This window comes from Pseudopipra pipra, chromosome 13 (assembly GCF_036250125.1).
Source record: "Pseudopipra pipra isolate bDixPip1 chromosome 13, bDixPip1.hap1, whole genome shotgun sequence".
Classification (NCBI taxonomy): Eukaryota; Metazoa; Chordata; class Aves; order Passeriformes; family Pipridae; genus Pseudopipra; species Pseudopipra pipra.
The window spans coordinates 10,120,956-10,145,887 of NC_087561.1; the positions used below are offsets into that span (position 1 = coordinate 10,120,956).

General features: G+C 39.3%; 1 protein-coding gene across 1 annotated transcript; it reads right to left on the reverse strand.

Moving 5' to 3' along the window:
• Nucleotides 1–368: 368 nt before the first annotated feature.
• WDR44 (WD repeat domain 44) lies at nt 369–24,713 on the reverse strand. The gene is made up of 20 exons (XM_064669961.1): nt 24,528–24,713; nt 18,226–18,259; nt 15,696–15,770; nt 14,570–15,200; nt 13,849–13,979; nt 13,669–13,761; nt 12,697–12,833; nt 11,720–11,803; nt 11,292–11,398; nt 10,198–10,349; nt 8,835–8,973; nt 8,681–8,745; nt 7,330–7,443; nt 6,396–6,518; nt 5,304–5,495; nt 5,038–5,139; nt 3,553–3,668; nt 2,561–2,688; nt 1,757–1,888; nt 369–1,444 (listed from the first exon to the last, which is right to left on the reverse strand). Exons 1-20 carry the CDS (start codon nt 24,602–24,604, stop codon nt 1,350–1,352), a joined length of 2,727 nt encoding a protein of 908 aa, XP_064526031.1. The 5' UTR covers nt 24,605–24,713; the 3' UTR covers nt 369–1,349.
• Nucleotides 24,714–24,932: the final 219 nt, after the last annotated feature.

The window sequence follows — 24,932 nt, forward strand, 5'->3', positions numbered from 1 at the left end:
TTCTTGTCTAAGACAATTCTACACAAAGTCATAGTCAAATTTACCTGAGTAGGAAAGAATTAAAAGAGTGAGACTCATTTCCTGCCTTTCATTGTCTCCATTCTCACACTAATGGGAAGGAGAGGATTCTGTACACACTTTTCAAGTCTCCTCCTCATACTAAACTACCATATAACTACTCTTAATTCTGCTTAATATCCAGTTGCAGTACTCCATTCCCCATTACTTCAGAAAAAAAGCTGTAACAAGACCAGGAAAAGTAGACCTCGGAAGGTAATAAGTTCATGCAGGATCAATGATCTCAAAACAGGTCAAAACTACTTAAACAAAATGCAAATTAATAAATCAAAATGGGAAAGAAGCAACAATTTCCAAGTGTGTGACCAAGTTTAATGATACATCTGTTCTCTGAAACATTTGACCATCAATAACATTTCATGGGTTATGAAGCCCAGAATGTTACTTCATAGGTGTTTTATATGAATATTTACAAAGACTTTCAAAATTCAGTGGCACTAAACAAACGAGAAGAACTTAAAACTTTAAGCTACAATGCTTAAAAAATGTAAACAGTTTATTTTACATAGTTGTAAAATATAAGAACTTTCTAATGCAGCTTAATTTCATCTGGAAGGTGAATATATCCTGGTGCCCATGAACAAGGAATGAGAGAATTCTTTACACAAGTATTGTGCTCCAGTGTGCAAAAAATTATATATAAGAAAGGAATCTAAAGTTCACAACAATTAAGAGACAACAAAAAAATTTTCACGTCCTGAAGTCGAGAAATTTATAAAAACATTTACACATGGTTGCTGACCCACCAAAAACTTGCATAACTTAAAATTCTGAACAATAGCTACTACAAATTCAAGATCTTTCCCAAATGGAATTTTGTGCAAAGACCTGACTAGATTATTCAGCATTTTTCCAGCCTTCCCTTCCCATCCCCATTCCTGACATCTAGTGGCCACAAGCACCACTAAAATCCTTTTGATGGATGTTCCAATTTGTGCATGTAGCCAAAAGGCACACACATGTGTGAGTACGTTTTCGTGCAGAAACCTGTGCAGTTTCACAATAACGTTGCAAAACAACTGTTTGCAGAAAGTTTAGAGTCTAATGTTTGGCAGGATTATTCTTACACATTCCTTTCTGTCCTACAAGCCCAGGTGTTAACAGGCACACTGCTTTCTGAGGATCCAATATTTGAGTAGCCTTAAAATAAAGATTTAAAAATAAATCAGCCTGTAACATTATTATATTAGATACTTTGCTTTTGCCTGCATTATTTATGGAATTCTAATCCCACAGTACCACATAGCTTTATGCTGTCAGTTGCAAAACAACTAAGATACATATTTCTTTTTGTTAATGAAGACTTTAATTGCTCCAGTAAAGTCAGCTGATAAAAGCACTTCTGTGTGATCTGTCTTCAGAGCTCCTGAAAAGGAAAGAGAAAAAACTGTTAGTTCATTAGAAAAAATAGATAAAAATCAAGCTGTTATTAAAATATATCACTGTGATATCCTTCTTCCTCTATCATATTCCTGTTATCTAGTCAGTACTTTAAGAAACATCTGCATTTCTAGGAAAAGGAACATTTTTATTGATTTTTGATAGAGCTCTAACTCCTAACAGCCCCAGTGTAAAATGAATAATCCTAAAGTACACAGGACAACAGCTCTGCCCCTCACCTCACATTCTCTCAGGTTTCAAGAATGCAACAGCTGCAGAGCTCATCATAAACACCTACCAGAGGGTATAGTGTCTGACGTCTCAGAATCTTCTCCCTTACTTTCAGCTTCTTGCTTTTCAGAAGTTTCCAGTGACACCATCAAACCAGGATTTGGAGCAAAAATCGCAGAGGTGACGACTGCATTGTGCGCTTCAGAAAGACAGTTGAATTTTGATTACCTTGTTTCAAGGAACTGTTAATTTTACAAGAATAGCAGGCAGAAGTTCTAGCAAATATCCAAGAATCTCAGTGCTACTGGCATCTGGTAAGCTCAGCATTCAAGGAGCAACTGCCATTGTTCTATAAGCTTGGAGATTTCAGAAGTTGTCGAAAGTGCCCAAAACTAACTGGCAGTAGGTCCAAAACACATTTGATATAAACATGGCCCCATATTTCCCAAAAACTGGGTGAGTGTGGTGGAGATAAAAGAGCTGCTTTTTTTTTCCTCCCCTTTTTTTTTTAATCCCACCATGAAAGAGAAAAAACTGGCATTTATTTTCAAAGTCACTTTTTCATAAAGGATCTAAGGGTTGATAATTATTTTGATGTCTACACTTCTACAGTCAAGTTCTGCCAGCAAAATATTACATTCATTCAGAAACTCTTACTGAAGCTGGACAAACTCTAAACTACTCTGTCTCTTGCCAATCCAATCATGCATCTGAAGAGAGACTCCTGTGAACAGGGATTTCTGATAGTCCATTATTTACAATGCCTCTTGCTAAGAATTTGTTCACACTAAATGCATAGCAAATAAAACAATGTTCCAATTTGCAAATCATATAAACTTCAATAAAACAAAGATCAAAAGCTGGTTTTTACCTTTAATGCCTTCCCAGAAGTCATTTCGGTCTCTTCTTACAGATGTAAACTTGCTCAGGTCGTGGTACGTACTCCAAATATAGACATATTTATCTTCTGAACCACTTACAATGTAGGTAAAGTCATGGCTAAAGATTCAGAGGAGGAAAAACATTACTTTTCTTAGCTGTTCAAGCATCCATTACAGTAGCTCTGCAGATGACTTGCAGCTTTACAAGTGCATTCAGGTTGAGTTCACAATTCAAACTGATCCTTTACTTTAGTCACTACAGTTCAAAAAAATACACAGCCCTTAAATGACTATGTGTGCAAGCTTCCTGATCCTCTCCTTCTGGAAGAGAATTGGTTCTCATGGATAGTTCTCCTGCAGCTTCTGACAGAGGAGTGTGGGTCTAACAGCTGTACTAAGCAACAAGAAAATGGCATCATCTTTAAGTGTAATTTTCATCTGTCTGAGCCCAGAACCTGTGTGAACACCTGAGCCTGTGTAACAGGAATTGTTTACAATACAAACACAGGCTAGGGAAGATGAAAAGCATTCAACAAGATTGTACTCAGATGACTGTATAATGCACACTGACAGACAGCACCTGCAAATCCAATTCAGGTATTTACTTTTTACAGCTGGGTGACCAACATATACCTGACAACAATACCTGACAAATTAAGGAAATTAAACCTATTTATCATGGAGGAGAGAAAAGATGCAGAGTTCCAGCCCCAGCAGTTCTAGCACAGTTCCTGCACTTACAGGAATATTAATGGACACACATCATACTGTTCAACAGGATTCACTCATTCACAGAAGCTCCCAGCTCACAGGCAGCTTCATCACTCTTGACCAGAGCCTTTAGTTACTTTTGTATTCTGAGCCAAGTGACATTTCAGAGGCTCAGTTTCATACCAAAGTAGATTATTTAAACAAAAGCCTCTGTACATCAGCCACAGCACTTCCCAAATCCAACAACCCCGTTGTTAAAATACTGTCTTACCTAAAGCTGGCTTTGATTTGGCTGCTGCTGTTGACATAACCTTTGTACTTCATAGACAGAGACAGATCTCTTAGGTCATACAACCTGATTCTGGAATCATTTGATGTCACTAGTATCTAGAAAAGAAATAAATAAATTTAGAAGTGAAAACAATTAGCATGCCCAAAAAGGAGCAGCAGAGTTAATTCCAACAGTCAATATTGCAGTTCTTTTGCTTAAAAAAGTGTCATAGACAAAGAATAGGCCTAAAGAGGTAGAATAAGATTCAGGACAATGACATTTTTCTCTCTCACCTTCTGTCAATGGACAGAACAACTTCACTGTCAAGATCACTCTGACTGGTCTGAACCAGAACAGCTGCTCTTTACTGAAGTAAAACGTGGGCCCAAAGAACACTCATCCATTTGGAATGGATATTTTGGAACACATTCCACAATAATACAGCAGAACAGATCAATCATGAAGCACAGATTAGAGGCCATTATCTGCTATATAAACAAACTGGGCTTTTCTTGGTTGATGAGAGTTTGCTTTTGTTTCACATTTTTCAAGTCAGAAGCTTGGAAGTACTTATAAGGAACAGAAAGGGTTCTCAAAATGCGTAAGGGCCCTCAGCTGATTAGCCCTTCTATGGAACCTTAGAAGCAGACTGCAGGTTAGCCATTAGTCTCAAGATGACACTAGGAAAAGGGTGCAGAAGAGCAGCAGGTAAATACTGACCCCTACTTATCTAATCATTCATGCAACAAAGTTGTGACAACTCTTGGAACACCATCAGATTACAGAACTTCCTATTTATTTTCAGGAGTTCACACTAAGCTCTGATTTATTACATAGCTACAACTCAAAGCATCTGATGGAAACCAATAGGCACTATTGATTCCTGAATCTTCTGCATGTCTTTGGAATTAAGTAATTTCTGTGTCACTGTGTGATATAGGGGACAACAGCTGGTGATCTGCTATTCTAATAGAGCCAGTTGTTGACCCCACATCACCCCTGAAGTTTCATATACAAGTGAGACACTCTTCAGCTTTAGATTGTGACTAATACTCAACAGCATCTTCTTTGCCTGGGGAGAATTTGATCCTTTTGCAACATAAGACTTCAGTTTAGACTGAAACAAGAGGACTGATTCTGGAGAATCAAGTGCACTTGTTTGGATAACAGCTTCTGACCTTTCAGCATTTTTTCAGCTTCTGTATGAAATACATTTTGAAATGAGTATTAAATTGAAATGAGCAAATGAGTTATTTATGCCAAAGAGGTTTTCATTGAAAGCCATCTGTAACCATTTCCTCACCTGTACATTAATCAGAACATAATGTCAATTAAAATATATATATTCTATTCTACTACCATTTATGGTCTAAATCAGCAAAGAGTAGGGCTGATCTTAGTAGTGTTAAAAGACTTAGCACAAACTTACTGAGCATTAAATATCAAACTTCAATACTGAGCCAAAGGTGCACCAAAAGACAGTACCTTATTTTCTCCAGGCAAGGGTTCAATGCCAGTAATTTTTCTCCCAACTCTGTTTCGACCTCTGGTAGAACGCACGTGTATTTGTGTGTGGTACTTCAAGTGCTGAAAAGACATTAAAGCATGTCCTGATTTGAAATAATGGTGTAAAAGCTTAAGTTTGCTTCAACCTCTAATAGGTATGCTTCTTGATATTTAAATAACCATGACTTCTAAATCTGTTTGTTATCTAACATAAAAAAAAAAATACACTTTCAAAATCTTTTTACCTCTGTGTCATAGAAGATGCATCTCCCATCATAGGTGCCTATCACTGCATATTTGCCATTCTGACAGAAGTTGGCAGCTGTAATCAATTTTGTCTGCCCATCTACTTCATTCCATAATGCCACTTTTTTGTCAGGAATGTTCCAGAGTCGGAGTTTTCCATCCAATGAACCACTTAAGAAGTACCTGTCATCCTGAGAGGACACATATGTTTAATTTCTGCTTGTGCTATGAGTATGTCCCTGATTTCCTTAAAACCTTCCCACCCCATTTCCAAACAGCTTCTCTCATGAACCTCCCAAATAAGAACTCTCCCATGAGCTGATTATAATGTTTAAAGGAATTACTGGCAAATGGAGCTCAAATTCTTACAGATTTTTGACAAGATTACACAAATACATGATACCTCAGGTTAGAAAACTGCTCACTGTCAGCACAGGTACTTTCTACCCTCTCAAATTAAGCTGGAAAAACACTAACCTTGTCAGGAGCTGGAAGCTCCTTTCAGAGTTTCCAATACATCTACTAGCTCAGGGAACATGGGCAAATGCTTTTCCTCCACTTGAGTTTTATTAATATTGGGAAGCTTTATTACAATACTTTTTAAAATTTATAAAAATAAGATAGGTTGGAAGGGATCTCTGGAGGTCTCTGATCCACCTCTCCTGCTCATAGCAAGGACAGCTTCAAAAGTTTGGTCAGGCTGTAGTGGATTACATCCTGTCAAGTTTTAAACACCCCAGGAATTCTGTGGTCTCTGGACAATCTGTTCCATTTCATTATTCCACTAATATTTCATTGCAACATCCCTCACTGGAAATTCTAATTTTTCACAAAGTTACTCTAAACTACAACAGCTGTGATATCACAGCCAACAGACAATTGACTTTCCACATCGCAAACAGTTAAACCACATGGACACTCTTGGTGAAGCTCAGTGAAGATGAACACATAGTTCTGGAACAGTATCCATTTTTTTTAAATGCACAAACTCTATTATTCAATTATATTTTTTAAAATTTGGAAATACAGGGAGAGGACTGTTATAATTTTAAATTCTGCCTCTGTAGAAGTAAGAGGGCAGTTACACTTACCCTTGGATGGAAAGCTATAGCAGTGACAAAGTCTATATGCTGGAAACAGCAAAGACATTCTCTTCTTGATATGTGCCATAATCGGACAGTTTTATCCATAGAAGAAGAAAGCAAGAAGTAATTCTGTGAAAGAAGAGAATTCCATGGTTATTAACAGACACAAAAGTAACTGAAAATACAGAAGCAATCTGATTGGTAAAGCCTTACCAATTTCTCTGTTGCCATGAAACTCAACATTTAATCCTTTTAGATTAAAAGGTTAATCCAAATTATCATTACTGATTGGTGATTTCCTTAAGACCAGTACCTTGACCCTCAGTCACTGAAAATTTTCTGGAAGAATCTTAATAAAAATGGATACTTGGAATGTAGTTAAAGTATTCAGAGAAGAAACAGCATGACAGGTTTCAGAGATGCCTAAGATCCTTTCTCCAGTCTGTGTCCTTATAACTGCATTGCCATGTGGAAAATTAAGTGAATAAGTTTTATGTGAAACATTTTGAAAGTTAAGCACAAGGTAATTCTCTCATTTTAAGATATATGTATATATTCAGAAACTTCAGAACATGCACACTTTGCATAAAACCAGTGAAATACACTGAAGACAAGAAAAGCAGTAACATCATAAAACAGAAACCACACAGCTCAATGGAAAGTCCTCACACTCTAAACAATTTACCTTCACTACTGAATACACAACTGTAATTGTTACTAGCTTGATATTTTTTAAGACAACTTTTAATAAGACAAGCCCAGGAAGGTTGCTCATTTTATTCCAACTATTTCAGCTGGAATATGTGTTGCCTTTACAAAACTTTTTTCTTAACTTCAGTGACTGTTTCATGTTGTTTAAATGTATGGTTCCAATGGCAACTGACAAGGGAAAACAAGGAAAACACAGGAGAACTCTGTAGACTGTATTAAAGTGCCTTACTTTAGACCAGGAAAGATCAAGAAGATCTGCTGTATGGCCTTTGTATTTGCAAAATGGTCGTTGACGAAATGGGGCATTTTTATCATCTGGGTCTTCATCAACTCCACTGCAAATCTATCAGAGAAATGTATAGAAACATTACCAAATATTAGCTGGAAAAAAGGAACAATAAATAACAACTCTTACTACTTTAAAATAAACAATATTGCATAAATAAACAACCAAAGTAAATTTCAAGTACAATGGGTTGTGAAACATCACCCTGACACTGCAAAATTAAGAAGTTCTGAGTTTTCCATTCTTATAGCTCTTATTCAATGGGATCACCTTGACAACAATTGAAGCAAACATCTAAAGATAAGCTTTTGGAACAAGGTACTTCAACCTTGAAAACTGCATTCCACTTCAGAATATAAACTGTGAGTTCAAGTTTCCATGTTCATAGTGCATATAAAGAATAATAACTTCCTAGTAAAAAACCATTTCAAAATAAAAGTGCAAAGTAAAAAAAAAAAAAAAAATCCCCTAGAAGTTCCTATACAAAACCTCTCCAGAAACAAAAAAAAAACAAACCACAAAAAACCCCCACCAGCACTCAAAACAGCATTTCTGATGTGTGTGGCTAGGCAAGCCTACTCACTTACCTGAGTTAAAGAAGGATTGCTGGCTTCCCAGCTTCCCCCCTCCACCAAAGCAATGCACACTAAATAATGCTACTGCTAAGATCTTCGCTTAAACCCTGATTTTGTCATCTGTTTCTTACACTACTGGAAACCAAAAATAGAAAAAAAATCACCTTAAATACATTAATTTTAATGGTAAGGTTTACTACAGTATCTGAAAACTACACAAGTTAGAATATCTGAGTACTCTTCGTTAATCATGTTCCATTTATTCTACAGTTATGTGAAAAATTTAAATGCGTCAGGTTTTATTCTGCTTTTGAGCATCCCATTGTTCAGTTTGGCCTTCCTTGGAAAAGACATCATCGAGTCAGATTTTAACCACAAGTAATGCTCAGACATAAAACATTAAGACAGGAAATTCAACAGTGTAGGTCTTCTCCCCCTAACTTTTCACTCAGCCATCACCTCTGGCAGGAGGCCACAGCACAGCTGTGCAGATTCTGAAATGCACTGGGTTCAGTGACAGACTTTCCTTCTTGCACCCCATACACATGGGATTTAACAGTATTTGACTGAAGATGTCTACTGATATGACAGTTTCTTCATCAAGGACACCACCCAAGAACTCTTTAATGCGTGTTTGGATAAAGCAACAATGAAGATCTGGCACTACAGAACAAAGCGACGCCCCCAGCTCCTTCCCTTCCAATACCTCGTGTACCTACCCCTGCGTCGGTGTCAGACTTGGAAGAATTCAGACTCTCTTGAGATGGGGAGGGAGAGACACGGCCTGGAACAGAGACAGAAACACCACAGTCAACATTAAGTTCCCAAATAACTAAAATTTGTAGTGTTTTAGAGTGATGCATAGAGAGATACCTTCTGTGTTGTACTTCATGCGCATGTTATTGAAATAGTCAAAAGCGTTCTTCAAAACCCATATTCTCACTACATTGTCCTGTCCTGCAGATGCCAGTAATCGACCGCAGTGAGAAAATTTCATTGTCCACACAGCACCCTGTCAATAAAAAGGGATGATTGTTTAAGTCATATAAAGTGCTTTTTTTCCTTACCAAAAAGCCTTTCCTATAATGTCAACTGACAAGACTTAGCACACACACAAGATACCACAATAAAATAAACTGTAGATCAAAACACTGCTAAGTAATTGTTGAGTCTGGTGGACTGTGCAACATGTGCAAAAACAGCTTGAAAGAAAGCGCCCACAGGGCAGAGGACTGTAGGAGAGGAGAGGACTTTACTCCATATAAAACCAGCACAGTTGGTAACAGCCAGCCAATGGTTCTGAGGGACTTAGAACCTCCTGTTTATTTTGTAGAACTGACAAGTATTTGTAGGTGCACTTGAAGTTAGCATCCTGCTATTGAATAAACAGCTACTAGGCAAGTGACTCCACCAAGCTCCACCAATTTTGGTTGGTTTAAAAAGTCAAATATTGGCATTATGGAAACTAACATACACAAATTAGCAGTAGGACTGAAAACTTCAAGCTTGCATGACAAGCTTGAAATCTCCAGTCAATGACTGCTGCAGGCCATTACCCTTGGCCTAACACTTCAAGATGTGGGACTGCTTCAATTGTCAGACAGTTGCTGTCAGCAGAATCATTTGGGAAGTCATGGTATTCCAGATTCCACAGGGAAGCATGCACACCTCCAACAGTGATGAACAGGCAGCTTTTCTGCCTCATTCTCCACAGGCATCTCTGCAAATATCATATCCTGGCCTCTCCCCTCCTTATCATTCTGATCCACATAGTCCATTAACCTCTCCCTACTTTTGCCTCCAGAACCTATCAAGCATTTCTTTCAATACTTGTGTTCGACTCTCTAATAGACAGACTAATTTATTTGCTGCTGAGTAGGTCAAGCTTGCTGCTTCGTGCTCAGTTCAGGTAGTGGAAAATAGCCTCTTTCAGCCTAAATTTGTAATTGCAGGAAACAAGAAACCAAGTACCACTCAAAGCCATAACTCTCCACGGGAAAGCTCTGGAGAATTCCTCATGTCCAAGTATTTACACACTTTTTTCCCCCTGAAGATCTGGTCAAACCAGCCAAAATTTTTATTTTCTTGCCAGACTATTATTTCCCAGAATGAAGCTGTTCTTCAGGAAGAATAAATCTGACAGTCATTTCTGGCAGTTGCCAAGTAGATGAAAACTAAAAGTTGAATCTCACACTGAACAGATTCAGCAAAACCACAGATGGAATTTGAGACCTACCATATGCTCTCCACTGAGATCCTGAACAACTTTAATTTGTTCAAAATCATAGGGTCCTTTGAAGCCATGAGCTGCTTTGAACTTAACTGGTCTTGTATATGGCATCCCTTCATCATCACTGGAAGAGGGATCATCTTGATCTGTATGGAAGACTAAGAGGAACACAAGTTCAGCAGCACATATTGCAGCATCCACTTAATCTGTTAGTAAGCATTTGCCAATACTTTTTGGTAGCAGATTAGTCTTGAATTAGCAAATTTCTATAGGCAATTTTAAGATCTTAGAGCAAAACAGGCGTACTGTTGCATCAAGATCTAAAAATACATCTACACTAGTTTTAGGCTGCAGTGAATCCAAACACTGAAAATGAGAATTGCTCCCAATTTTTGTTCTGCTCCTTTCTTTGCATCGCTCTTGCTTTCAGCAGATCCTGCACTAAGTGATTTCTGTCAGTTTAATGTGTGATGAAAATTATTCTATGGCTTTCTTCTGACTGAATACACTGCAATGGCCTGGTGACGTGCCCATGAAGCATAAGAATTGCAAAAGAGCTGTGGCCAACAGCCAGTGGCAACACAAGATGCTGAAGTGCAGCAGTTCCATGGCACTTATCTCAGGCTGTGGTTAGACCAGCTTGCTGCAGTACTAGATGTCTGTCTGAAAGAAACACTGATGAAACAAGAAGGGGAGAATTCAGTTGTAGTTGGGAAGTCTAGCAGGAGTTCAAGCTATATGAGAATTTTAATGGTGGCACTGGTTGCCCAGAAAACAATCTAATTTACTAAAGTAATGAAAACAACCCCCACTTCTACCTTTGGTGGTATAACTTTCTAACAGCAAAACAAAAAATTAGAGTATTCAACTGGTTTAGCTGATAAGGTCTCTCAACTACTACAAGAATTTATCCTTGTAACCTGGTAACCTCAAAACGCCTACTAAGCTGCAAGCTTTAACTCTAAAAAGTCATATCATCAATTGCAGAACAGTAGTAGAATGCAGCAGTATACGTTCCTCTACCAGCTTTGATTCCTAAAAGCACAAGGATAAAGAGACTATCCTATTAAAAAGAAAAGAAAGAAAGAAATGTTGCTTACCTTCATCTCGAACACTCTTAACCTTATTTACAGCACGTTCACCGTATTCTTCAGCAAGGTGCTTTGCTTTCTTCACAGATTTGCCAAGGAACTTTTTCAGCTGAGTCCTTAAAAAGAAAGGGCAATTTTTCAACACATTACCATGGTAAATTCTCATTTTTTGCTATTATGAATCAATAGTTTTGATTTGAAATGCAATCTTATCTCTTTTCATTACTGCTTCTTAAAATAAGCATTTAATTTGACAGCAGTCATGTAATGTTCAGTTCAACTGCAGAGCTACAGGATTATGTAAAATCAGGTATCACTTTTAAAGTGATTACTTAAAGGGTAACTTGTTCAGTAGTCAAATGGGAAGCTTCAGCTTAGAAAAACAAAATCTGCATTTTCTTTCTAGGGAAAGTAAAAACCATGAAACAGTATCTTACGTCTTTTGTTTTAACCTCCCTCCATCAGTATCAGTTTGCTGTGTCTGCATTTTGTCTTCATCATCAGACTGTGCTGCATCATTACTAGGAAATACAGAAGTGATTGTTTAATATGAAATCATAATTAACCTAAATTGAATTAAACATTAGTAAAGTAGGGTCTCCATTTTAGGATGCATCTTTATTCCTCTATATAACACATTAGAAAAACATGGACACTATGTTATTCACATAATAAACAGATCTTTCAGTTCTTAGGCATCTTGATAATAAAGCTGCACACACTCTTTAGGTGCCCGAGATATATTACTCTCATTCACAAATTTCTAACTTAAGCTTATTGTGATGCTTTGAAATCTAAGAGCAGACAAAATACATGATATTATTAGGAACTGGTAACATGCCACTTTGTTCTCATATCTTACTTTCCACAGATCAAATAAACTAACAGTGGTCAGTTCTGTAACAGAAGTTTGTAAACAGAAGAGTTCAGTTCTAGAAAAGCTTTTCAATGGTAATACAGCAATGCAAAAAGCCTAAACATTGTCTAATATACAAATTCATACAGGCCTTTGAAACAAACATCTAGACTGACACTATTTCCTGATCATTAAGAAACTGTCTTTTTCTATCAGTATTTACAAACAGACTCAGTTTTATACATCAGAAGGGTCTAAAGCTCTATTAAGAACAGGTAAACCTCAAGGTAGTCAGCTGTGCTGATGACAACAGATCTTCAGAGGACCAAAGTCTACTAAATGAAACACTGAAAAAGCTACAGGAGGTGGTGGCATGAACAACATACAGTACTTGAACATAAACTGTGTTTCATGCAGTGTAGAAATTACAACATCTAGCACATCAAGGGCTGGGAATTAGCACTCAGATTAGTCAGACTGATGGACTGGGGCTCCCTTTACTTGCATAAGAGCAGCCTTATGCAAAAACTACAAGAGCAACAGCGTCATGATTCATACCTGACGTATTCTTTAGTTCTCCTCATGATATGCAAAGTTAGGGGATTAATGCCTGTTGGTAACTTTTCTTCTGCCAGACTCAGGGGTATTTCTTCACCTGTATCAAGGTTTTTTATCATTACACTTGCTAGAATTTCCTATGGAAAAAAATGTGAAATGAAGAGAACTCAATTAGACTTCAAAACCTAGAGCAAAAGAGAAATCATCTGAACACAGAGATTATTTATCTTCACGGGAAATTCTGTAGCTCACTATATATTTATTTTGCAAACTGTAAATTGGCACGTTAGTGCAAACACTATCAACCACTATACACAGATGAACAATCAGATGTCATCACAAGCTTCAATTTCGGAAATCAAAAATGCAGCTGTAGAGACATCAGCCACTGCCTGACACCTTTCATGCTAACAACAAACATTACATAATTAAAAGACATCGCAGTCTTCCCCTTTCAGATATTCTAACTGCCATAATTTAGGTTTAGTCAGACAAACTTTACATACAGAGAAAAAGCATTTAGACCTAACTAGCACTACAAAGGAAAAGGTTTACTTGGAGCATCTCATGAACACTTGCATAGCTTCAGCTATGGTTAAAAAAGCTATACACTGATGGACACAAACAAAAACTTACAGAAGCCTGATATCATCAGCACTAATGGAAGTATTAACTGAAACAACTGTTTTAGCACTAGGAAGATTATTCTTCTATTGCCAACTCCTTCCACTTCTACACACATGACAAAATGCCAGGTTTGCTGGTGTTCCCTCACATGGAAATCCTGTGAAGTGTTTGCATACCCACATTGCTAGGAGTGCTGCCACAGTGGCTTTGCCCACCTAAAGCACTTTGTGGTCCCTGAGTCATTGGCCCTTCAAAGCATGAGCTGTAACAGACCTGAAACACCACGAGCTTGTGTTTGTCACTATGCAAAGCAATGCACCATGCACAGACCACATCCATTAATACCTCATCTGTGAGCTCTCTTCCAGAATTAGACCTGGGTCTTTGTGGTCCAAGTACTTCATTTGTTGTTTGGCCATCAGCTGCTTTCCCATTTTCCTGAAATTTTGCAGACACACAATACATTATCTCTACTGTAACACTGAAATAATAGATAATGTTACAGTTATAACCATTTCCCAATACCTGTGCAGTGACGATTTTATCTCCACTAGTTGCACTGGCCAAATCCAAAGAAGGCTGAGAATCTTTGGGCACACCCTCTGTCACTGTACTTGAGGTTAAAAGACCACCAGCTGTGAAGGTGTCTCGAGAAACTGAAAAGGGATTTATGAGAAAGAAGAGCATGACACTTGCCACAGACCAGCATTGAATCCTTACATCAGAGTTACATTTTGAACAACATTTCCGACAAGTTTGATATTTTTAAAGATAACTGCCACCAAATCTAAGTTTCAATTATGTATTTCATATACAGTTGGATATTTAGGTACAATTCCACACCTTGGCCTTTAAGTTTTATTAACTTTTTTTTTAATAGTCATACCCCTAGTAACCCAGGACTACTCATTTTCATGAGACCTCAGTCCACATCTTGACTTGCATTTCCATGCAAATACAGACCATGCACATTTTATTTGAAGTAACTTTTTTAATGTATTGATGAGTCAATTTCTCCTTGCTACAGTAGCAGCTATTTTAGTAGGAAGTGTTAGTTTACAAGAAAGTATATGCATTAGGAACACTTCTAATGCAAAAGGGTATTAATTCATTGTAAGAAGCTAAGACTGTTGAAGGATTTTTTACACATCAACTAAACCAAAATCAGAAGACTGAATGATCCTTCACTAAAAACAAAAACAGTAACCATGTAGATAACTAAACCCATCTAAAGTAGAATACTTGCCTTCTAAGACAGGTTTCTGCACGTCAAAATCCAGTTCACTCTTCTTCTTCCGTGGCGGTGGTGCCGGCCGAGCAGGGGGTGGAGGTCTCGGGGGAGGAACGTTTGTTGGAGGTGGGGGCCGAGCTGGGACAGGCTTCTTTGTGCTCGCAACTATGTCAGGTTCTACAGTGAGCTGCCTGGGGGGCTTTGCTGGGGGCATTTCTTCTGTTGTAGAAAGGTCTTTGGTAGATAAGTCCGAAGCCGCTTTTTCTAAAGTATTTGCCTCTTTCTTGTCTGTTATGTCCTCGTTTTTGGATGTTTCTCCTTGTGCTTCAGATTCAATCATTTTGTGGTCAGTTGCATTTGTTATTTTTGTTAGTTTATGAGTTTCCTGTTGCTCAGAAGTAAACAAAAGCTTCCCAGACTCCAGTTCAGTGTCCTTACACGTACTCTGATACTCTGGTTCTCTAGTGTCTTCTGGTAATGGTATTTTAGCAGCTAATACTTCTGGGACATCACTAATGATACCTGCTCCAGAAATCCAAGCATTTGCATCTGAAGTTGGAACAGTCAATTCTTTTCCTCTAGAAGCTAAAGAATCATCCTCTAGTTGTTGTGCCTTCTGGCTTTCTTCTATAATACTGTCAATGATCTAAAGAAACAAAACAAAACCGTTCTACCAGTCACCAGCAGGCACTTCCTGGGTACACTTACCAGTCAGCCCATACAACACCCACAAGAAATCTTCCAATGAAGAGTTGCTTTGTATTCAAAATACATTTTGTTTATGAATTCTGGAAACTAGAACCTTGGTGCAGAAATGGGCATATGCAAAAGATAAAACTCAGCCACTAATTTCCAGTCCTCTTTAATCTACTTTAAGATAAAGCTCAGAAACAAAAGCTGTTCACTCTTCAGTTGTCATGCACTGCTAAATATGATTGTGTAAATCACACGAATAATTCAATACTGGTGCATCCTAAATATGTTTTTAGAATACTTAATTTGGTTTATGCCTTTAGATGAACATTCTTATTTATATTAACAACAAATTCTAACCTATGACAGTTTCAGAATGAATACTGATCATTCAATTATTTAACATTTCTAGTTTGATGCTGGAAGCTCAAAGCAAGATTTAACTAACCTCTTTTGAATCATCTTGTTTCATTTCCTGTACAAAAACTTCATTTCCAGATTTGATGAGTTTGCTATCCATATCCTACAGAAAAAAAGTCATAAGATGATATTAGTGTAGTTCTTCAGGAAGATGATCTAGCAAAAAATATAGCTACTACAAATTAAATAGCATAAAGGACAAATATTCTGCTACATTTTCACACATTACTGCTGTTACATGTTTTAACAGTAATGCACAGTACATGAGAAGTATTTCACACCACCAAACACAGAAAGCCTGCACACTATGAAACAAAAAAGGCAGTTATTTTTAAGATGTTTCGGCCTCAGCTAAAATCAAATTGAAGGTAGCATGAAGTTTAGAGAAACATACACATTTAATAATCTACAGCAAGGATTCCATATTAAAGTATTTTTTTCCTTTATTGGCTTGTGGAATAGGATGTAAGAATTGTATTAGAGCAAAATATAATAGTAACTATTTAGAAATTTCCAGGCTAAGTCAGGCAGATCTATGAAGTAGTCTCGAATATGCTTTTGAGGTTCTAAGATGGAATCTTACAGCCTACAATTATTCCTAGTGCACACTCTCTATTTTAGCCATCAGTCATCTTCATGCAGATCCTTCCAAAATCTAAACAAACTGAACTGAAAATATTCCATTTGTAAGTGAACATATTAATCAATTCCTGAAAAATCTTAGGTTCAGAAATGCAAGTAGTTCATACAACAGGATACTGCTTTAACCTAAGCTGATATGGCGTAGTAAGAACTTTATCGTACACCTTCCGGCCCTGCTAAAAAGCTTGTCCCCATCTTTCTTATAAACCCCCTTGAAATATTGAAAGGCCACAACATCACATTGCCCATAAGCATATATATCAGCAATATCTGAAGGGGAACCTGATGAAATCCCTGACAGTGGAAGAGACCTGTGGAAAATCCTGTGGCCTCAAAGCAGAGCCAACTACAGCAGGGTATTTTCAAACATTTGCCCATATACTTTTGAAGCTTGACAAGATTTAGTGTGACTGTCTAGTACAGATACCTGAGAAATTTCTCTTCAGACTTCTTCTAGACTCTCAGATAGTCAAACAGAATCTTTAGAGCATCCTAACATATTATGTTTGAAAACCCCCCACATAACTCCTGCAGACATCCATCTTGGAGAGTTCTGACCTGAAGAAATGGCATATCGTGCAGAGACAGCTGCAATTATAGAAAAATTCTTTCTCCCTCTCCACTCCCTCCTCCTCCTTCCACAAAGTTCTTCTAATCTAAATGCAAGCTCTACTTTGCTTTATCACTAAAATCCATCTTCAAAGAGACGATGACTTAAATACTTAAGTGTAATCAGTGCCTACAGAAGCCCATTATATTAATTTCTAATTCTGTTGACATTAAACTCACACACCTGTTAAACTTTGGACTTAGGAAATATTTCTTATCCATTCCAAGACAAACCATACCATTAGTCACACATTCACTGAACTGATACAACACCAAGCAGAGAAGTCACTATTTTTTCCACCTCTAGAAACTTAGCTCTGAACAAGTGATTTAGGAAGATACATAAAAAAATAAAAAACCTACAAGCAACACAGAGAACTTCATAGCTAATAATTCATGAAGGCATTGAAGTTAGTTTTGAAGTTCATTGATTGCACTGAGTTTAGTGAGAATGATAAAACAACATTTCTTGAAAGGCTTACACATGTAATACTTAACCATTAAAGGGACATTAAACAGAACACAAAATGGGGGGTAAGGCTCTGTGCCACAAGAGCTATAGCAAGATATGGTATCACTGTAAAAATAGTATTGATTCAGAGCAAAGTGCTGCTGACAAATCAGGAACACCAGCTTCACCATGGATTTCCCAACACTTTCTGGGCAAAACGACAAGCCTTCTTTACGTCAAAGTATTGTACAGCATCACCTTTGGCCCTTCTGAGACCAGGAAATGAGTGTTAATTGCACAAGGTTCCAACTCCTCACCTATTCAGTGTGTGCTGGATTCAGCCACCCTGTCACTATGCACAGATGCAGCATAACAATTACCTGTGTGGGAAGTGGCAATGCTGTCTCATTAAGCTAAATATAGTGTTTTATCTTCACATAACCTAGAGGGAGGCTTCTGAACTACAAACATTAAGATTCTTCTTATTTTGGAGACAGAAGAGAGCAAAATCAACTATTTCATATAAATTGAGACCAAAACCCAAGTGCTGCAAAGACTTGCTTAATGCTCACAAATCAGTTGGAAGAGGGTAGTTAGTTATGTAATCAAGTACAGATTAGTTAAATTGCACATACACATTTCAGAATAAAATGAGGTTCATGACACTGTAACATACCCTAAATAAAAGTAAAGCTGGAATTTCAAGAGACAAGCACAATTGCTACCTGCAATGAAGAAAGCCTATAATTTCTTTTGTATGTAGATGTCAGGACTACTGCAGCACATCTGCTTTGGGTGGAATACTCAGCACTGTGTTCACCAACGTGCACTTGAATGATTTTATGAAGAAACTCACCTTTAATACACTGGTTCCAACTTTTGTTGGTGACCTGTTAGAAAGAGAAGACAGACTTAGGTAGAGTTCAGAGACACTAAGCTTCATTTAAACAGTCGACAACACAGGCTTCCTTTACAGGGAATTTATACTTGATGCTCTAGACAAGCAACAAAGGGAATGTTTCTCATACCACAGTTTACAATTAAAGTGGCCAACTGTACACAATGTATAGATCCACAGCTTCTACAAACCCCGAGAATTTGTCTGCAGAATCTTCTAGAAATCACTTTTCTATCACCCTTCTCTAATAAATGGATGCTATTACAAGTACACACTTAAAAACCTTGTGCATTACAGAGAATTTAAAATTAGCACGTACACCAAGCACCGGGTGGACATTAAAGAAACCCAAACTCTCAGAAAGTCGGCACTATCACAGCCATTCTGCTCCTCAGACTCCAGCAAACCTAGTCTTGTTTCTAATCAGGACATTTGCTATAAATAGAAATAAAACACACTGTAACAGGAAGGAACTAGTTTTGCACTACTTTCCAAAATATGCACTGTGAAACAGTGAATTTGCATTAGCAGCCACTCACACTCCACCTCTCGTTTCACTAATTAATGGAAGAACAAGCTACCTTAGGGGAATGGTATCAAATAATTACTTCTCATCAAGTCAATTCAATTAGTGGATGGTCAACTCCTATTACATCCTGAACTTACATCTTCCACAAGGCTTTCAGAGTTCTAGAAGATGTTTAAATATTGAGTCACACTGCTTACTCTGACTGGAATCTTGCTGATACATAAAGCAAAGGTTGAGCCCAATGATTTTTCCAGGTTCCTTCCACGCTGGGCTGTTCTATGATTCTATTAGTTTGTCGGCCACAAGCAGAGACAAAGATAAATTCCCTAAAAGCCTACTGCCCAATGAACTCCTTGGATCTCACAGGCATCCCAACTGGCTACCAAGGCCAGTGACACTCGACAACTCTGAGTATCACCTTGTACCAAGCAACACAGACAAATATAGAGATCTCAGACTCATTTGCCCCTCCTGCCTCCAAAATTATGGTTTGAAGGGACAATACTTTCTGAAAAATAAAACTATTTCCATTTAATTTTTATGAGTTTCAGTTCTCTTTACCATCTGAAAGCATTTAATCACAAAAAGCAAAGATTATCTTTGTACAGCAGAGCTAAATAAACAAGAAAGTACAGTGGTACATAGACACTGTATCCTTGTAACTAATTTAACACCTTAAACCAAGATGCTTCTGTCCAGATATTGACACTTAAGGTGCAAAATATCTGTAACATAGTTTTGAGGCATGATCCTCCTAGAAGGCACTAATGCCAACAAGCAAAAATGAGCAAAATCAATGTTTTGACATGAAAAACAAGAATATTTTTTGTCTCTCAAAATACATTGCTGGGAAAGGCCGCTGCCCCTGTGGAATTTCTGGTTACTGAAACTTTTTCAGTTCCACTATCAACTCCTGGATTTCCTTAGAAGTAGTGGCAGAAATGTCTCACAGTTCATTAAATCCATAAGATGACTCTAACAATGAAATATATTTATAATTGCAATATAAATGCCTAGGCTACAGCAAGGGTCCTATTGTACAGACACTGTTTAGACTTTACCACCTAAATAAAATGCAAATCCCTCAACTGCAAATAGATACTTTAGTTTTCTTCTGTGATGCTTCACACCAATTATTCTGTCAGTTCTGGTACAGGCAACTCATTCTTGCACTGGTTATGCATAATAGGAGGCTCAAAAGACACTGCTACTCTTTTAGACTTCTTCAGCTAATTAGTTTTGCAGGAAATCTTCACTCAAACAAAACCAGATGTTATTTCCCACTCTCAGCCTTTACTCAACAACCTTGAGAAAAAGCTGCTTGAGTGATAAGGGTTACAGAGCCAGCAGGTGTAGAATGTTACATCGTGCTGACAGCTTGACAGAGCACACGTACACAAGTTAAGATGGAAATTACATGGTTTTAAAACATTGCAAAGCTTACACAACTGTTTGGCAAAAACACAACTTTCAGATCAGTTTATAATATAGCCAGATAAGTTCAGTGGCTTCTTTGAGATGACTTGAGCTGTGTCTGAAGGCACCATCGTTCCCTTAGAAGAGTTGCTGCTCGTGTGCTACTGCATTTGGACAAAGTCAGTCACACGGCCAGTTTGGTAACTGAAGTTTTTTGTAGTTCAACGTGACTCTGGAATGGTCTTGTCTTCCCAACCACCTGAACTTACCAGCCTTCTCCACTCCCCAGTTTTACTTTAAGGCCGCTAGTTATACCGATGCAGTATCTGAAATCCTTGCATTTTTAAGAAGTATATCTAGTGGCAAAAGTGTCTGAAAGGATTTACAGGAAGGTCAATCCAACGATCAAATATTGATTTTGCTTTGAAAGGTCTGTACTTTACAGGGTTATCAGGCAGAACATGAAAACTGACATGTGCCACAGAAAGCCTAAGGCAAAAATTTAATCTAGTATGATTGTTCACTAAATAGTGGGATTTAAAAATTGATAGAAACAGATCTTCTAGACTGTATTTCAGTCTACTTCTAAGTTTTACATCTGTTTAACAGAGGAGGAGTTCAAGGTTTATCTACAAAGGTTAAACAAAATTCAAAGAAAAATCCCATTTCACCCGCACAAACAGATGTCTGATTAGTCTCAAAGTCAAATAAACTCATGAAGAGCTGCTTTTTTATTTATTCTACTGTCCAATTCATCCTCATAGTGACCAGACTACAGGAAGCTCCCATTCTGACTGTGAGGCAGCTCCAGCTCAGCACCTATTTGAACTAAGCTTCACGTTTTCAACACACTGTGGTTAAGTTATGGGACAGAAAACAAAACATTTAGCCCTTCAAACAAAAAACAATGTGAATGACTGGCCTTGGGCAAATCCCATAGTGACAGTGCCTGCCTTCCTGGGAGGATGTCCATTGTTATACAGCAGGTGTGCTAACAGGCAGAAGGGAAGAGGTTTACAGTGCATGTGTAGCAGCTGTGCCCTGCACAGAACATACAGGTTCAACAACCAGCCCAGGAACTGCATTTACCGCTGTCCTGCACATGCTGTTCCTCCCTCTAACCCATGGCTGGCCTGGAAGCTGTAATTACTCTTGCTACAGCTCTCCCTGGCAGTCCACACCTCCAAACCCACAGATTCACTGCTGCAATGCACTGTTTGGGCTGCCCTGGGAAAGCATTTGGGAGCTTCAGCAAACTCAGAGCACAAAAACGCGTCTGCAGCGCTGCAACAACGAACACTTTACACTCCATCTGTTTGCTGCCAAGATCAGCTTTGCCTGTTGGCTAAAATACACACACATACACAGAAGTTGTACTAAATATCTCCCACATGTCAACAGGGCACAACTTAACCTTACCTAGCTTCCTACACAGAGGAAAACTAGATTCTTCAGGAAACGGATTAAGGCAACTTCAAAAAGACAGGACTACTAAAGTTATAATTCAAGAACTTAAATTAAGGTCCCAGAGGACCTTTATCTGCATCATTATCTGCATCATCTCTTTTGTTTGGTTTCCCATAACAATTTTTAGGATACAAGTACACCAGGAACAAACTTGGCCCCTACTGTTAGGCAAATGATATCTGTTAGGTTTGCAGCTGATTTCAGAGCAGACATATCACTTTTCTTATAAATAAAATATAGAGGGCCTGTCACATGTCTGCATTCAACCAGGTGTGTCTTACTTCATATTTTCTTTCTCTCAAAACTGACATGATCCTGCACAGGACTGCTCATGCCTCGAAATTTCAGCTCATTTTCTAAAACCTTCGATGGTTATATGTTTCTAAAGCAGAGCGACAGAGGTGAAATAAGGGCATCTTCTGGCATAGTACCTCTCCCCCCTCCATCTGTTTGATAACTAAGTCCAGAGTACACTCTCCACAAATTCCTGTCAAAAGCAGAATTACATGTAGAAGGTGAGATCTAGAGCAGAAGTGAAGCACTCAGGCCTGGCCCGGGGAAGTTCAGTAGTCTCCAAACATCTGGTTTGACACACTTCACCTTAGAGGAGTCATAAACCCAGGAGTGCCACCTCGGACCACTATCATCTGAAAGAAACACTTTGTAACAAGTTCTGTAATTTTTGCTAATTAATTCTATGTACTTGAGGATTGAGATATGGTGCTTTCCTTGAGAGAGGGACTTAAGCATCAGTATCTCTTGACTTACAGTGGGAACTGGGAGCTTACGTTCAACTTGAAAATTCCACTCTTACACCAGGCAATTAATAAATAGCAAAGACGTCTGCAAGTCGACATGAACACTTGGCACCACTTTCAGAGTTTCTTTATCAGCAGTTATTAAACTTCCCCACACAGAACTCAGGACAGGGAGGAGGAAGATACAAATCCCACATTTTTAATGAGGGCAAATATATCTACACTGTTTTGCTAAAAACTGGCTATAGCATGTGCTGCCAAAAAGGATTCCCATCAGAACACTGACTGCACAAGGAAATGTCTCAAACTGCAGAGGGCAACATGCACTTGTTTTCAGTTGCCCTTCCTGCCTCAAGAAGGTTTTGACTTTTTTTTTTGTGGTCACAAGTCAACGCATTACACATGCAAAAAAATGCAATCTACAAGCCTGCTGCCAAGAAGTGTCCAGTGTAAATGTGAAATCAGCTCTTAAGAAATCTCAGAGCCTACTTAGAGAAAATACTATCCATACTGCCAATACAGATTCGGTAGCAGACTGAATTACAGATCAGTCTGTATTGCAAACTAAGACCTCTGAGATCACCTTCTTATTTGACTCAGGCTCACAGAATTCTATTAACTCGAGTCTATGATGTATTGCTAAAACTTAAGGAAGAGCAATGGAGAAATTAAAAGCATTCTTCACTTTAATATCTAGTGAGTGACTCTGTCTGTATCAAGGTCTGCTTAGATACAGCTGGTGGAAACCTGCAAAGTCAGGACACGTGGCATTATCTGTACCAAGTTAAAGGTTGATGTGCAGTTGGGCAGATTTAATGGCTCAGTTCTACCAAAATGTCTGTTTTCCCCTTTCCACCTGCAGCCTCAAACCATACAAATCCCACACCTTCACGCTCTCCTGTCCCTACCCTGACAGGTTCCAGCTGCTTTCACTTATTGAATAGTTTTTACTTTTTCTAGTTTTCATCTGTTTTCAGTTACTTTGAGTTAAAGCAACTCAGAGAAGAGTTTGATGATCACTAGCCCCAGAGGAAGATAAGCAGTTGGAGAAAAACCTCATTTCAGCAAAAGCAGTGTTAATCTGGCTTATCACATCTGCAGAACTGTACACCAAGACATGCTTTTCACCAGGCTATGGAAGAAGATAAATTCAGAAAAGCTTTGATACAGGATGTGCAAGTGAGGAGAAAAGATCTAGCCTTTCCTTTGTTCCAGGCATCCAGTGACCACTGACACACAGATTAAAACAAACTCCTTAGTCAATTATTAAAGCTTCAAATGCATTGATCTCACAATCCATATCTTACTGCTCTTTGAACAAGTTAAGTGAAACCTCATCCCACCAAAGGAAAGAATGCAGAGGTTTGGTCCAGGCTACACAAAAACCAGAACTGATACAAGTCATAACCTTTTCCAGCACGCAGCCAAAAAGAGCTTTTTACAAAAAGAGGGAGCACATTTGGCTGACACCAACAACACAGTGCCATGGTTAGTTCTGAGGCAGCACCACCGGGATCTACATTAGAAAAACCTGTTAAAACTGCACTGCACAGAACCATACGCTGGCTAAATGCAAGAAGCATCAAAACGACAGAGAATCGCAGAATTGCCAGTGGTTGGAAGGGACCTCTGGAGATCATCTAGCCCAATCCCCACGAGAATCAGCGAAAGTATTAGAGGTATCATTAAAAACAGACGACAGAGCACACCAGAAGTTGCTCTACGTGCAGCAACAGCTGCCTGTTGCTGACAAAGCCCGCTCTCTTCTCCCTTCTCGGAAAATCTGTTACTTTTATAGCGTTTCAGGGATTACTTCTGCCGGTCCCGACTCCATCTCCGCACGCCTCTCCCTAACACCGCACACACGAACGTATGATCACACAGGTCTGACCTCATCACCCCACGGTCACCGCCGTCCCCCCCATCCCGGGGCTCCCCCCGAGCCCCGCTGGGTTCTCGCACCCCCCGCACCCCGCGCCGTCAGGGGGGGCCGCGGCCGCGGCGCCGACCCCGCTCCCCCCCCTCCCCGGGGCTCCCCGAGGAGCGCGGAGCCGCGCTGAGGGCGGGCGGGCAGAGGCGGGCGGACTCACGGCGCGGGGGAGCCGCCCGCGGGGTGCACGTCCTCGGGGGCATCGTAGAACTCCTCGGTGTCGCTGTCGGACGCCATGGCCGGGCCGGGCCGGGCCGCCGCCTCCGCGCACCGCGCGCGTATCGCGAGAGCGGCCCGGCCCCGCCCCCGCCCGGGCGGAGCGGCGAGAGGGGCGGGGCGGGAGGGGCGCCCGCGCTGCGGCGCCCCCTGGCGGCGGCGGGGGGCGGGTGCAGGACGGGGAGCGGGCGCCGCTCGACCCCTCACAAAAATCACAGACTCACTGACGCACAGACTCGGTGAGGCTGGAAACGACCTCTGAGATCATCGAGGCCAACCTTTGACCCAACACCACCGTGTCAGCTAGACCATGGCACTGAGTGCCACGTCCTGTCTTGCCTTAAACACC